The sequence below is a fragment of the Lactuca virosa genome, chromosome 3, assembly GCF_052849685.1.
Source record: "Lactuca virosa cultivar CGN04683 chromosome 3, Lactuca_virosa_CGN04683_v6, whole genome shotgun sequence".
Lineage (NCBI taxonomy): Eukaryota > Viridiplantae > Streptophyta > Magnoliopsida > Asterales > Asteraceae > Lactuca > Lactuca virosa.
This window is the reverse complement of record NC_136428.1, coordinates 405,730,960-405,747,565: the sequence shown is the minus strand read 5'-3', so window position 1 is coordinate 405,747,565 and position 16,606 is coordinate 405,730,960. Positions and strand designations below refer to the sequence as shown.

At 32.4% G+C, this 16,606-nt stretch overlaps 1 protein-coding gene across 1 annotated transcript; it reads right to left on the bottom strand.

The window, feature by feature from the left end:
• Window positions 1–3,411: 3,411 nt before the first annotated feature.
• LOC145167770 (brefeldin A-inhibited guanine nucleotide-exchange protein 2-like) lies at window positions 3,412–16,443 on the bottom strand. Its single transcript, XM_079087018.1, has 11 exons — window positions 15,050–16,443; window positions 13,514–13,831; window positions 12,022–12,373; window positions 10,233–10,655; window positions 9,853–10,139; window positions 8,653–8,926; window positions 8,066–8,565; window positions 6,612–6,933; window positions 6,146–6,530; window positions 4,372–5,054; window positions 3,412–4,229 (listed from the first exon to the last, which is right to left on the bottom strand). Exons 1-11 carry the CDS (start codon window positions 16,297–16,299, stop codon window positions 3,636–3,638), a joined length of 5,388 nt encoding a protein of 1,795 aa, XP_078943144.1. The 5' UTR covers window positions 16,300–16,443; the 3' UTR covers window positions 3,412–3,635.
• Window positions 16,444–16,606: the final 163 nt, after the last annotated feature.

Here is a 16,606-nt window from a genome sequence, read left to right as displayed (position 1 = left end):
TCTAAGTGTATCGAGTAATTGATCGGAATGATTGATTTTGATAAAAAAATGTTTAATATGAGAAATTGATTTGAGTAACGGATAGATCCAAGTGATTGATATGATCGAATGATATTAACTTGAGTAATTGACCTAATTAAAATGAGATTGATCTGAGAAACTGCGAACTTATGAGAGAAATAATTTCCTTATTGAGTGCGGAAAAAGGTTTAGAAAATGGTTGATAAATAATTTGAGTAATTGATTAGATTAAATTAAATGAATGATCCGAGTGATTGATTAAGATTGAACAAAGTGATAAATATTGATCATATCAATTGATTTAAGTGGTTGATTGACATGGGTAATTTAAGTTATTCAACCGAGTGATTTATATTGATCGAAGAGATAAATATGAGCGATTGATATTGATCTGAGCAATTGAGATTGGTCTTAATAGTTGATATTGATCATAATGACCGATTAGATTATTACTGAGCGTATGATTCATCTAATTAATAATGTTATTGTAGTTGTCATTCACTAAGCCATGAGGCTTATGTTGTTATGATGAATTGTTTTGCAGGTAAATTATTGTGACGCCCGACTCGATCTTGTACTTGAGGCTAGCACGATCCTTGTGATAACTACTTGTATTCCGGAGTGCTAATGTACACCAAAATTATTGTAAAATTTTTAATGAGAAATGAAATTTTTAGGGTGTACTTGTTATGAAAACCTAGACGGTACAATATAGGAGCCATACCAAGCTCTGGAGTTCCTCAAACTCCAAGAGCATCCATGGAAGGGACCAAAACCACCCAAATATAACCTCAAACTTAAATCTTGAAGAATAAGTGCCAAGGTATGAACTTTATACTTTCAACAACTCAAAAATTTGAATAGAATATTGGACCCAAACTTGTTATTTGTTCCCTTGCACCAAGATGAACCTCTTCTTCCCCCAAGCTTTACCAAAATCCAAATAATAAGCTCTAAATCAAGAAATCAAGCCCTTAATCAAGCGTGGAGGCTAGGGTTTCATTTGGAAGGGTTGGAGGCCAAAGATGATGTCCTAAACCTTGAGTTTAGGTGCTTAAATATGGAAGAAACCCTAAAAATCATGGGCTTGGGCTTCAGCAGCTGCCACGACGTGGCACCCCTCCTTTCCACGTCATGGCAATCATCAGATGTTCGGACCATGCATTAGTTATGCCACTCGTGGTACCCTATTCATCATGTCGTGGCACATTGTTTTTTTTTCTTCCAAAAACCTTACTTTTAATCCCTCAAGCCCTCAACTAATCTATCTTGGAAAATTGGTGTTACAACTTCCCTCCGAGAGGTTGCAAAAGAACTCAAGCACACTCATCTTCCTTCTTCCTAAAGTCCAAAAAACATGCATGATCGTGTAACTCCTTACACATTCATGTAACTTCCCATTAAAGCCCATTTTAGCAACATATTGTTTTCTCAAGCTTTGGTCACCTCGTCATAATTACACGATCGTGTAATGCTTTCCTGATACATATTTTAGCATTGTATTTTACACCATGATCTTCTACGACCGTAACTCCCTCTTACAAATTCGCATTTTGATAAATTTTATATCCAAGCGACCGTCTTGAAGTCAAATACAACTTTATTATAGAAAAACATCCATCAAAACGCACTACAATTTTACTTATAATGGTAAGAACATAAGGGTATATAGTATTTAACATCAAAAATCACCAAACATATATATATATCCTTATCAATTCTTTACATAATTAACTAATGTTACAAAAAAACAAGTTTTACATATTAGCTACATATTTTTTGGATTCAATCGATTAATAAACAATCGTGTAATATTGAAACGAGAAATATAATCAAACCATATCATAATATAACTACTAATGTTAAATTCTTTTTTTGATTATTTATGATAAAATCAACAAGCTCAACGTAAACAAAAAATTACCAATAACAAGACATATATAAACAAAAATCAACAACATTAAACAAATAAAAAATTAAATACATATCATATTATTTAATAAATAATTACATACTAGTACTATACCATTTTAGCCTCGATGGAAGGCAGGAATACATCTTTAAGTTCATCATCTTCTACCAATTCTACCATATCATTGACCTCGTATATACACAAGCAAATTTGGTTGTTAATCCACACACAAAAGAGAAAAAGAGAGAATGATAGAGAAGAAAAAAAGAGATACGAGAGACCGAGATAGAGGGGTAGGGAGAGATACGAGAGACCGAAGGCACAATTACAATAGGGGAATTGCAAGAGAGAATGGTTCTCAAAGGCCCAAAGAAACAATATAGTTGGTTGCTATTTTCCTTTACTTAATTTTGTGCGTGTGTGTGTTTGTGTGATTGTGTATTTTACTATATGAGAAATATTTTGTGATTGTTTGCATGTATGCTTCTTTATCGAAAAAAAATTGTGTATGTGTCTATTTATATGAAGTGTTTGTTTATTACTAATTACTTTTCAGGGCATAAAACATATATGTGATTGTATGTGTGTATGTATCTGACTGTTTGTGTATATGAAATTAGGATGCTATGTAAAAGAATTAATGAAAGTATGGTGCAGGGTAAATAAAAGTTAGCGTTAAAAAAATAACGTTATTCCAGTCAAATATGTTTTTGGTGTTAGCATTGAACTGAAAGGTAAATAAGAAAATTCGAAAAATGATTAATTTACAACTTATTTACATGATTTTGGTAGTGGATTTGGCATGTGTATTAATTTAGGCTTGCATATAAGTAAGTATATAATTCGGTATGTTATAACTTAATGCCTCAGCCCTCAAATCGCAATATACTCTTACTATGATTCATTTGTCAAAGTTGTTGAAAAACAAGTTATGTCCTTGAGTCATAAAACACGGTTACGATTAGAAAACTAGGTGATACAATTTTCCAGCAAAAAGACCCGGTTTTTTTAATAAAACCAGATTATTTAATTTGAACATATACCCTGGTTTCTTATTTATAATCGGATTTGCCCTTGTGTAGGGCATGTGAGGGCTTTCTAACGGAGCCCGAGTGACAATAAGTAACCGAAGTAAGGGCCAAATGTGTTTGATTTTAAAACCATATGAATGTTTGGCATCAATTTTCTAAAGCTTACCTGCAAATTGGGTGTGATAAACGGTAGGTACCATTTTTGTAATTTACAAAATTTGTTATTAAGTTGGGATAACATTGTCATTTCAAAAAAGAATGTAATTTAAAACCCAAAAAGGGTTTTTTTAGGAGGGTATATTTTCATTTATGGATGTATAAAATCACAAGTGAAAATATCAAATTTTCTTTTAGCACCACTGTTGTTTTTTTCCTATTAAATATTATAAAAATTAATGATATTTTAAATAAATATTCGAAAAAAACTCATGACACCCTTAGAAAGAATAAATAAAGCATTTCTGTGAACATTAAGGTGTTTACAAAAACAGCAAGAAGATGATAAAATATCATTTCAGATTAAATTAAAAAGGTAGAATAATAAGATACAACAAAATTCCTCATCAAATCTAACCATTCTACCGATCTAACCCCGAAAACCCTTTATAAGCTATGAACTATATTTTCAAATTAAATAAAAAATGTAGAATAATAAATAAAAATAACCATTTTCAACATAACCGAAGAAGAATGGGACCCACGGACAAACTAAGCATATCACTAAGCGCCACCTGTACCTCATTCGACCCATGCTCACATTTAATCAAGCTCGAAACCAACGGAAAAAAGCGTTTCAAATTCCTCTCAAACTCAAAATCCCTCAAACTACTGACCGCGTGGAGGGTAGTGACAATAAGGGGCCCACGAGCCGCTAGCTCTCTTTTCTTCCCGGACCCTAAAGGTATCAACCAATGGTTGAAGGGCAAATTCGTCATTTGCACAGGACGTGCTATCTCCACGTAGGATTCGAGGACTTGGTGACAAAGGTCAACGAGGTAGGATTCGACTTGTGGATTTGGGGGTTTATCGGTTGTGAGATTTTGTAGGAATGTGAGGCAGATTTGGTAGGATTCGTTTTCTAGACGGAGTAATGGCGGATCTTGCATTTGGGTTATGGATCCGAGCTCTTGGAGCTTTGAACGTAAGGCGAGATTTGTGTTTATGTTGTGAGAGTGGTTTGCGATTTTGTGGATTGATTGGAAAAGAATCATGGTGTTTTTTATTGATAGTTGAGATCGATACATGTTTTGGATCTCGCTAATTGCCTGCCAAAATTAAAATTTTAAATAATAATAAGTGTTTAGTTACACATAAGAAGGGCATTTGCTATAACTGGGTAGGTTTTTCTACAAAAGTATCCAACCCAAAAAAACATTAAAAAAAATAAAAAAACTAAAAAAAACTTACCTGTATCAACAAAAGCTGAACGGCTGCCCGACATTTAACATTGGAAATCGCACCAAACAAAAGCACATTGCTATTGCTCCCATTCTCCCCACTTTCCACATTATTATTATTATTATTATTATTATTATTATTATTATTATTAAACACAAACTCAAAATCAGGGAGTGTGAAATAAGCCGCATCTCTCAAACTGAAAACAACTTCAACCCATTTATCATCATCATCATGAAAAAGCTCACCAGCATTACTCACCAACCTCACAAACGCAGCAATCCCAATCCCCGCAAGACTCTGATGAGGTCGTTTTATAAAGTTTAATAATAAATTCATGATTTTTTTTAAAATCGGGCTAATAATATGATAGAAGTTAACGAAGAGATCGACGATTAATTGGAGTGAAAGTGTGCAGGTTTCGTATAGCCATGAACATGGATCTTGATCGAGATCGAGTTCTTGTTCTTCATTGTGACCGACGATTAGTTTTTTGGATGGAGGGTTGTGATCGTTGGATGGATCGATTGCGTATCGGATGTAATCGAAAATTGGGAATAATACAGATTCGAATATTCTTTCCCATAAGGGTAAGGAAAAGTGGTGACCATAGGTTTTTAGGGTGTCGAATAGTGTTTGAAGAGCACTTTGTCTGATTTCGGATCGTGGGTCCAAGCTAAGTTCGGATAGCCCTGAGGAATATAAAATAGAAAACATATATATAATATTAGGAATGCAAGAAATAGCAATGTACAATGTTATAATAGGAAGAAATAAAGCAGGATGTTATACTAAACAAATAAATGAATGTTTGTTGCTATTTCTTGCAATTACCCTATATTCGAAGGGCTAAATGCAAGATATAGCAACGTATCTTTGTTTATTTGTTTATCATAGCATCATTCTTTCTCATTTCTTTCGGTTGTTACAGAATTGTACATTCAAGTTTGTTTGTTTTTTCTTATCAAAGCATTGTACTTTAAGAAATCCGCCAAAATATGGCATTGTATTTTCTGGTTTTTTTATCTAATTATATATAGAAGTGGAAATTGCTTTGTCTTTGATGATAAAGCTACAATTTAGTAGATTTCTCCGAGTATCTACCATGATAGGAAGAAATGAGAATAGGATGTTATAGTAAACAAATAAATGAAAGTATTTTGCTACTTCCTTCATTCCACCCATATTTTGATGAGCTAAAGGGAGGAAATAGCAACGTACTTTCATTTATTTGTTTAACATATCACCATACTTTCTTTTTTCTATTACAATATTATACTTTCTTTCTCTCTTTCTATTTGTCTTGTACTTTAAAAAGTCTACCAAATTATTAAATTGTGCTTTGAAACTTCTTTTATTAAGGCACTTTACTTTGAAAAAATCTACTCAATTATAGCAACGAAAATTACTTTGTATTAGAATGACATGGCTATAATTAGGTAGAATTCCAAAGTAAAATGCTTTAATAGGAAAAAAAAATCAAAGTAGGACGCTATAATAAAGAAATCAAAAAAAGCACATTCCTATTTCTTGCATTTCACCCATATATTTTGAACCATGATGCTTGGTTTTCCATTACAAACTAACCTTGTTTCTTCAAAAGTACCAAATGGGCATTTAGTTTTCGAAAATGAGTAATTTTCGAAAAATTGTAAAAAATATAAATCAAACTTTTTTCTTTTATATAACTTTTACAAAAACAATGGCGACAAAATCCAAGCAAAATGGTTTTCATCATTAAGGTTGACCTTGATTCCCACAGTAAATTATTATTTATTCTTACCAGATAATAATGGAAACCAGAAGTAAAGAAGATCCTCTTTATCCAACAACTCCCCATTTTCAAATTTCCTTCCTTGATGTGGGGATCTCACACGACTTGGTGATTGCAAAACTTCAGAACCTTCTCTCTCTTTATTTCTTGAAAATCCAATTTCTCCTTCAGCCAGTTTTGAAGCACATAAACGCAAGAATCCAATAGCACTGAGACTAATATCTGTGTTGGATTTACTCTTTGTGAATGCAATCAAACAATTTACACAATCTGTAAAAGCAGTTGTTTCTGTCTCAGTTATATATGGGAAATAGTCTCGAACTATCTTCTCAGTTACTTCAAATGCCAGAAGCACAATGTTTTTGTGTTTATCATCTGCTGCTGTTGTGAACACCTGATAAATGTTGCAGCAATTAGAATTCTAATAAAAAGAAATAATTTGGAATAACATGTAGAGAGATTAGGTAGAGTATACCATAAACATGCTTTTCCATCCTGATTTGACATGATTGACACGCGATAAAACCATTTGAGAGACACATCTGATTATTAATTCTCTGATCTCAACAGCACTACTTTTACGCATAGCAATCACAAAAGGTTTCATGAACTCATTTTGAAAATTATAATTAGCCAATTCTTCCCTCTCCAAAAACTTCATTGACAGCTGGCGTAAAGAATCCATTGCAAATATTGCAATTGAGAGGTTTTCAGAACAGCCTATTGTCACAAAATATTCAGAAAGTACATTCCAGATAGTTGTCCAAACAAGCCGGATACGCTCCATGTTATAGTGCCTGAAAAAGAAATATATATAAAAAGTGGTAACATATGGATTTTTATATTGTATGTAGATACAATGTCTACTTTATACATTATTTTATCATAATTAATGAACTTTATTTACATAAATACAAAATTAAACATAGTATAAGGTTACTAAAACCCCAATAAGATTATGATAAAAAAAATCAATTAGTTTTAGAAAAATATTGCATGATTATCATTTTTTGAAATATTCATACCATAAAGAATCTACATAAATAAATAAATAAATAAGTTCTACGTTACAATTTTTTCATTTCCATTTAAAGATGGAATTAGAAAAAGCCACCCCAGTGGCTAAAAACAGAAAATTAAATTCACTATTCTATTCCATAAGAACGAACCATTCTGTTCCATCTAGCAAAATAAAAACTTTTTTTCATTCCATTGGAATACACAATTCCATTCCTCCCGCAATTCCATTATACCAAAAATACAAAATTTAAACATTATATAAGCTCACTAAAACTCAAATAAGATTATAATAAATAAAAAATAAAATAAATAAATAAATAAAAACTCTAGTTACTTTTAGGGGTTTTATGCAGAAAAGTCTCATTATTTTGGGAAAATTTTTTATGAAGTCCTAATTTTTTTTTTTAACAGAAATGTCCCGATTATTTAATTTTACACTATAATTTGTCAGTTCTTGTTAAAATAAAAATAAAGACTTTTTCGTTAATTTGGCCAAAATATTAAATAATCGGCACTTTTATGTTAAAAAAAAACGTTAGGACTTTATCAAAAATTTTCCCACAATAATGAGACTTTTCTGCATAAAACCCTTACTTTTCGATAAGAATATATAACTTTATTAAAATCGTGAAATTTAAAAAAAAAAAAAATGTAATTAATATTCACATAAATGAAAAAGGGCTATATTCCATTTTTATCATTCCACTCCATGACCGGAATGAGAAGAAAAAAAAAAAACACAGCTTGGCTAAAGACAGAAAATTAACAAATCGGAAGGAATCACATTTCTTTACGAATGGTCAATTCCATTCCATCGGCAATGGAATGAACCATTCCATTCCTCCATATAAACACAACCTAAAAATAAAATAATTTCAAGAAAAGAGTAAGAAGTAAGAAGAAGCATACGCGATTTCAACTATCTTTGTTAGGCTGAAAACTCGTGGAGAAGAAGTAGACTGTAGCTCCCCCATAGACACCTTACAAAGTGCTTTGACAAAGTCAACAATCGCCTCACTATTAAGTTTCTGACTATTTGTAAACACGCGACTCATTTCACCAACTTGTTCCAACATATTCAAATTAGAAACCAAATTATGAGCTTGTTCAGATGTAATTCCACTAGAAGTATCACCACCAATGTTTGAACTATCATATGAACCTCTTCTCATTGCTGCAGCTGCTGCCTGGTGATGGATTCTTCCAGCCCCTCTTTTTTTAAGAACTGGAAGGACGTTTGACTTTTTTTGTTTTGACTTTGTTCCTGATTCATGTGAAAAGAAAGCAGAATCTAGTGGGGCCCCTTCTCTTAATAGATGTAAGTGTTCGAAACGTGAGATGCATGTTAGAATGTGTTCCCATGCTTCTTGTAAGTAGTCACCATCTTCATCTGCAATTGTAACTATCACCTGTGAAATAATGTAGCCATTATTAATAAACAAATTGCTATTTCAGGTTTTTAAAAGAAATAAAAGGGGAATAGTTAAAAAAAACACCTTGATGGCATCAATGTTTTTCTGTTTTATATCAGCTGGTGAATGAAGGCAAGTGAACTTTGCTAGTGAAGTGACAAAAGCATCTCTATGAGTCTTCATGGACATGGCTGCTGTTAAATGAATTGCATATCGAAATCCTTCCAAACATTGAGTGATAACAATGACTTCATCACTTTTATCAAGAGGAACACTAAAAGCAACAAGCATAGGAGCCCAACACACCTCTAACATGAATCTTAGTATAAAAACATCTGTAGCAGCATAATAAACTGACCTACAAATTGTCAACACAAGTTAATTAATAAGCAACAGGATCTAACCAATTATAGCATCCTACTTTCACTTTTTCCTTATTAAGACATTGTACTTTGAAAATTTTACCAAATTATAGCATTTAACTTCCAATTTTCTTATTTGGACTTTGTATTTTGTAAAATCTACCGAATAGTTGCATTGAAAACTGTTTTGTATTTGGGTGGCATTGATATAATTTGGGTAGATTTGTCAAACTACAATGTTTTAAATAAAAAGAAATGAAAGTAGGATGCTTTAATAAACAAATCATGGAAGTACAATGCATTTAACCCTAAACAAAACGTACTTCTTCCATACTTCCATTTATTTGTTTATTGTAGCATCCAACTTTCATTTCCTTCTATTATAGCATTATATTTACAATTTTTTTCCTTATTAACACATTGTAATTTGAAAGGAAAAAAAAAAAAAACCCTACCCAAATTGTACTTTCAATTTTTTATTATTAGGACATATAGTATTTTGAAAAATCTACCCGCAGTGAAAGTTCCTTTGTATTCGGATAACCTTGCTATAATTGGTTAAAATTTTCAAAATATAATTTTGTAATAGGAAAAAAAAACGAAAGTAAGATGCTATAATAGGAAAAAAAACACATGAAACATTGTTGCCATTTCTTGCATTTAAACCTAAAACATATATATATATATATATATATATATATATATATATATATATATATATATATATATATATATATATATATATATCAACCACCTATGATGTACAAATGATGTACACGAAACAAAAAAACATACTAGCAACAGAATAAGCATTAATGTAGATTAAAGATAGATATAAAACACATGAGAGATACCAAGTGGGTTGTTATATCCACTTTTTAGATAAATAAATAAATAAATAAAAACAGATGAGTGATCTTACTCAGATTTCCGTGCTTTTTCTTGAAATTGTTCTTGCATGTGTCGCATAAGATCTTCACTGGTATGATTTTCTTCAGCTGTCTTGCGCACCACAATATTCAATATACTGTCAAGACCCAAAATCTTGTTTGAACTAACAGAAAGCCTTTGTTGAAGGGCTAAATCGTCTTCTTTCATTTTAATCTCATTTCTTGATATTCTTTCAAACAATGACCTCAGAAACTCCTCTGGTAAATCATTTCCATCATCTATCCCACGATTGTTTCTTATAAAATCATCAGCCGACATCTGCAAAACTCAACAAATACTTAGCAAATAGTTTTTTACATTTAACCTTTTTTATTTATGAATTATGAAGAATGGGATGAAAATAAAATATACCTTATTCTTGACCATGGGATTGTGAGCATCAGTATTCAGCATTATAACAGAATAAGCAAGAACATATGCAGTATCAGCACTAATGAATGCCTTTGGATTGCATATACAATAACGTTCTGCAAACTTTTCCATAATCCTATCAATCTTTTGTGCTTCACCAGGCAACCTAAAGCCCATTAAAAGGGTTCTAATTGCCTCATCAAACTCCATATCTTCAAAGTCAAAGGAGTCAACGTATGCATGCATTACTTTCAATGATAAATCATCCCTTTCCCCCAAATAATCACCAACCAAAGTTTTACTCAAACCAGAAGCGTTTTTTAAGAAATCTGCTATTTCTTCCGGTGAACTTCCCACTTTATTGACGTTGATCAAGAATTCAATTCCCTTTTTGGGTTTCCTATTAAAAAGTGATATACCTTCCTGCCATTAATCTTACATTAGATTTATGGTAATATACAACAACAACGAGTCCCAAATCCCATAGGAGTGGGATAAGATGTAGCAATAAAGCTGAAAATAAAAAGTAGATACAAGCAATAAAGCCGCAAGTAAAAAAACAAATACAAGCAATAAAGCTAAAAGTAAAAAAGTAGATAGAAGCAATAAAGCTGAAAGTAAAAAAGCAGATAGAAGCAATAAAGCTGAAAGTAAAAAAGCAGATACAAGCCATAAAGTTGAAAGTAAAAAAGCAGATACAAACGATAAAGCTGAAAGTAAAAAAGCAGATACAAACAATAAAGTTGAAAATAAAAAGTAGATACAAGCAATAAAGCTGCAAGTAAAAAAACAAATACAAGCAATAAAGCTGAAAGTAAAAAAAGTAGATAGAAGCAATAAAGCTGAAAGTAAAAAAGCAGATAGAAGCAATAAAGCTGAAAGTAAAAAAGCAGATATAAGCGATAAAGTTGAAAGTAAAAAAGCAGATACAAGCAATAAAGCTAAAAGTAAAAAAGCAGATACAAGCAATAAAGTTGAAAATAAAAAGTAGATACAAGCAATAAAGCTGCAAGTAAAAAAACAAATACAAGCAATAAAGCTGAAAGTAAAAAAGTAGATAGAAGCAATAAAGCTGAAAGTAAAAAAGCAGATAGAAGCAATAAAGATGAAAGTAAAAAAGCAGATACAAGCAATAAAGTTGAAAGTAAAAAAGCAGATACAAGCGATAAAGTTGAAAGTAAAAAAGCAGATACAAGCGATAAAGCTGAAAGTAAAAAAGCAGATACAAGCAATAAAGTTGAAAGTAAAAAAACAGATACAAGCAATAAAGCTGAAAGTAAAAAAGCAGATACAAGCAATAAAGCTGAAAGTAAAAAAACAGATACAAACAATAAAGTTGAAAGTAAAAAAGCAGATACAAGCAATAAAGTTGAAAGTAAAAAACAGATACAAGCAATAAAGTTGAAAGTAAAAAAACACATACAAGCAATAAAGCTGAAAGTAAAAAAAGCAGATACAAGTAATAAAGCTGAAAGTAAAAAAACAGATACAAGCAATAAAGCTGAAAGTAAAAAAGCAGATACAAGCAATAAAGTTGAAAGTAAAAAAAGCAGATACAAGCAATAAAGCTGAAAGTAAAAAACAGATACAAGCAATAAAGTTGAAAGTAAAAAAGCAGATACAAGCAATAAAGTTGAAAGTAAAAAAAAACGGATACAAGCAATAAAGCAGAAAGTAAAGAGGAGCAAGGGTAAGAAGGTAAATAGTGAATGAATACTAGCAATAAAGAAGTAAGCTTCAAAAATGCAATGCAAAATATATAAATATGGAGTTGCTTCAAAACATGTACCTGAAATTCAAGCTTGTAAGCACGACGTTGCTCAATTGTTAAAGCATCTGAAACTTCATTGGAAGCATCTGAATGAGAATCTGATCCATCAAGAGGCTCATGTTCAACTGCAACTCCATTTTCCATTATTGAATTTCTCATTTCACGAGTGTAGTCAGGCACATCAAAAATCTTTGCAGAATTAGGATCAGGAATGCGTAATTGTTTGTTCATCCAATCACCCATTGACTTTAAAATAGCCACTAAGCACTTCATAGCTTGAAGCTTCATGGTTGCTTCTTGAGGTGGTAGAAGTGAAGTGGTAGCACCAGGTGTCGCACCTTGAGCGGTTTTCAGAAGCCCATTCACCATTCTGTACAATAATTATAGAAAAAAAAAAAATATATATATATATATATATATATATATATATATATATATATATATATATATATATATATATATAACAGAATGAACACAACCGAGTTATATAAGTAGCTCAGAAATTTTAATGTTTAACAATCCATTGTATCAAAAAAATCTGATTAAGATTTTAAAGCTACATCCCATTACACCATTTCTTTTGCATCAAAATGGTGTAACTTTTGGTACAAATAGTGATTCATCTCCAACCCGTTACACCATTTTTAACACCAAAAAGAATGTTTTAGGTATATTCCTTTTTACTAATTTATGTTGATTTTCAAAAGAAACCCTTGTAGTTATTAGACTTTTACAAATTTAGCGCACATCTTTTTTATTAAAATTACTTTATAAATTATATTATTAGACAATTATAACCAAAATGAATTATTGATAGATAATTAATGTATTTTGTTTTAAATTATGAAAAAGTATTAGACTTGCATATAAGTTTGAAATATATAACTTAAATATAATATATATCATAGACTAATATCAATTGAACTGCAAGTAACAAATATTGCATATATAACAGCATTATACAAATAAGAAACTAAACAAACATTAAACTCAAAGTTGAAAGACCAAATTGTACAAGTGAAACTTTAACATCAAATTTCCGTATGAATAAACACTATGACACCATTTTGCTGTAAGAAATGAAAGTAGAATGCTACAATAAGCAAATTAATGAGCATATTAAGTATATAGAGCTAAAAGCAAGAAACACCAATGTAATTTCATTTATTTCTTACTTTTAGCATTCCACTTTCATTTCTTTCTATTACAACAATGTAGTTGAATGTTTTTTCTTATCAAGGCATTGTACTTTGAAAAACCCACCCAATTATAGCATTGTACTTGTACTTTCAAAAAAAATTCTAAATGAGTCATTACGCTTTGAAGATTCTAAAAATGGCATTGTATTTTCAGCCATAAATAGGGAGATTTTTCAACTACAATGCTTTTTTTTTAATAAGAAGAAATGTAATAAATGGTGTTGGGTTGAAGCACGTTTGCACCAAATATGGCTTTAAAAATGAGATTTGGTATTGTGTTGGAGATGCTATAAAATTTTCAAGATTTATACCTTTCAAATATGTTAGATGAATTAACATCGCAATCATAGTTGATGAAAATATCTACCAAGATCTGTGAATCAACACAGAGCCTTTCAAGAAACCGCAATACAATCATTTTCTGCTTAAAATTAGGCTGAGCAACATTCTCTAGAACTCTGAGAACAATCATAGGGAAAAAGACTCCAATTTCTGCCTTCAATCCAGGTCTAAATCTTGACACAAGGCTAATGAAAATTGAGCAAGAGAGCTGAAAAATAATCATAAGGGTTGATGCACTGTTCTTCAATAGTGATAGGCATAAATACTGTCTAATGGCGCCCAAAAATCTGTTCCAATAAGAAAAGACAAGTCAAGCCAGAAAGAGACCGATAAATGAAATATTAACAAAGTTTTAAAGGGGTTTTTCAAACTTCCAGCACAAAAATATCGGATGCCTCGAGTTGTTATAATGTATAAAAAGTAAAAACACACTAAATTTTGCAACAAAAAGATCGAAAGACTGGACAACAAGTAATATGAGAACTTGAAAGTGGAGAACTTACATTTGGAATGTAAGTACATAAGATTGGACTACACCTTTAATAAAAAAGAAGATTAACTAGGAACACAAGTAGTCAATAGCCAAGTATGGAGAACAAACAGAAACTAGGATAACTATAAGTCTTTTTGTCCCCTTTCTTACTCTTGACAACAATCTCTTTATTTAGATATTATACACCATAAACCAAAAATGTTTTCGTTTTCATTTGACTAATTAACCAATTATGTGAAATATACCAAGTTACCGCGAAAAATGTTTTTAAATAACAAATATTTATAATAAAAAAGTCTAAAACTAAATGAAAAGGCATGAGTAAAGTCGCTAAACTACATCCAAGCCCCCTAACTCTCCAAATCTATTATATTTTGAAATAAAAAAATATGTACAATATAATTAAAAAAATAATTTTTTCGGATATTAGATATCCAAAAATTTAGAAAAAATACTATCTGTAGCCGAATCCGAAAATTCGGATTATTTAGCATCGGATTTTCGGATACCATGTTTCATCTACTGCTTGAAATATAAAGAATAAGGCTTTGCTATCTCTCTTTTTATTTTCTTTATCTTCAAGAATTTGTTGGGGATTATTTTCTGAGTATCCGCTTTCTACCAAGGCCCAAACATCTTGTGACCCGTATAAGGCCCTCATCTGTATGTGCCAATGGTGATAACTTCTTCATGCTTAGTTTTGGTAATTGTGGTTGAATTCCACCATTGTTGTTTTTCCCGTTTGAAGCCATGCAAACATGGCTCTGATACCAAGATGTTGGAGAATCTCTTGTACGTTGCAGTTTTTAATTTACACATAAAATCATAAAGCAGACCTAAAGCCTATGCTAATCCATACACTAACATGTATTCTTCTAAAAATTGGTACAATAAAACAAGTCTAGGCATTCTCCATAAACCCTAAATTCCTAACCACATTTCATCATAAATCAAAAACCATCCCAGTTTTAACATCTAAAATGACAACAAACATGGATGAAAAGTGACATACCTTTCACTAGTTCTGAAAACAGCACCTGCATTCTCCAACAAGATCTTTAGCAACTCCAAGGCAACAATCTTCCCCCGCATCAACTGTGGGTCTGCTAAAGCCTCTTTTGGAGGCGTCTTCATAGATAGCTTACAAAGAGCTCTAAACACCAAAAAAGCATCCCTTCTCAGTTTATTCCCAATTTGAACCTCTATATCATCATCTCTATCTCCTTCCCCCTCTACCAATTCTCCTTTCCTTCCCTCCAATGCTGACTTATACATGCTAATCTCCCAATACTTAGCATCCAACATATCTTTATCTGTAGAATCCAACATATCAGCAGGATTTGTTGACTCCATTGTTGATGTCTTTGTTTCAAACGCCCCATCATGCACTACAGTTACATTCGTGTTTGATGTTACAGGAGACCCGGGATTTATAACCCCATCCACTCCCTGCATAACCTTACTGATAAACCCTTGAACAACCATTGTCATTGTTCCATCACCATCTTCTGTCTTCTCTACTGGCTCCATGAGCTCCGCCACTACAATCGGCTGAACTAGCTCAGTTGAAGAATCTGCCTCCATTCTCCTAAACACAATCACAAGCATCTGAATCAAGGATGCCTTAGCCGTAGTCTGATTAACAACATTCTTACTTTGTAAATAGATATCATAGCTCGTCCTCACGATCTGCAACAAACTATCACCATGTATCCTCAGCGACACTGATGTCACTGCAGATAAAATTGTCTTCAAAACCAATAACTCTACACCTTCGTCACCTAATTCATGACACTTGCAAACGGAATTGATCAGTTTTGCTAACAGCTTCGCATCCGGTCCACCTGTGGTATCTGATTCGCCGCGTAAGCAACCATGCGCGATTAATTTCTGTATACAATCCAACGCTGGCTCTACGATCTTGAGAGTTTCCGAAGAACAGGCATTAATGATCGGGGACAATATGAATTCCGATTCAGGTAGGGTTAATTCATTCGTTCCGGAATCATGTAGAACGCCTGGAGACGATAATTGTAACGACAAGTCGACGCCTGATTGAGGCTCCTCCGGGGTGAGAGGGGTGGAAGGGGAGATAGGGGAGGGGGGAGGAGGATTATCCGGAGAGGTAATGCGTCCGAGAACGGATTTACACCGACGAACAAGCTTGGAGTGTTTGCGCCATGAACCGTTCTTGATGATTTTTTCTAGCGCAGGGACTAAAATGTTGTTGATGAGACGGGAATCGGCTTCCGAAGAAGCCATCCCCCCGGGTTTCTCCTGTTAGATCTGGCGGTGATATGGTTGATAATGGTGGTTCAGTTGAAGTGGATCGACGGTGGATTATGGTGGTTCCGGTAGGAGCGTGGCGGTGTCAGGTGGAGAGGAAGTGAGTTTGGATCGCGTACGGGCACTTGTACTTTTGTGATTTTGTTAAGGTGATGTCTCGAAAATATTGTTTGAATTGTGTGAAAAGACGAATGTAACCTTACATCTTGTTTCGGGCGGGGTTTGTGTCTATTCCAATTGTAGTCCTGTGAAACTACCCACGGGATCAATTCAGAAATTTGCT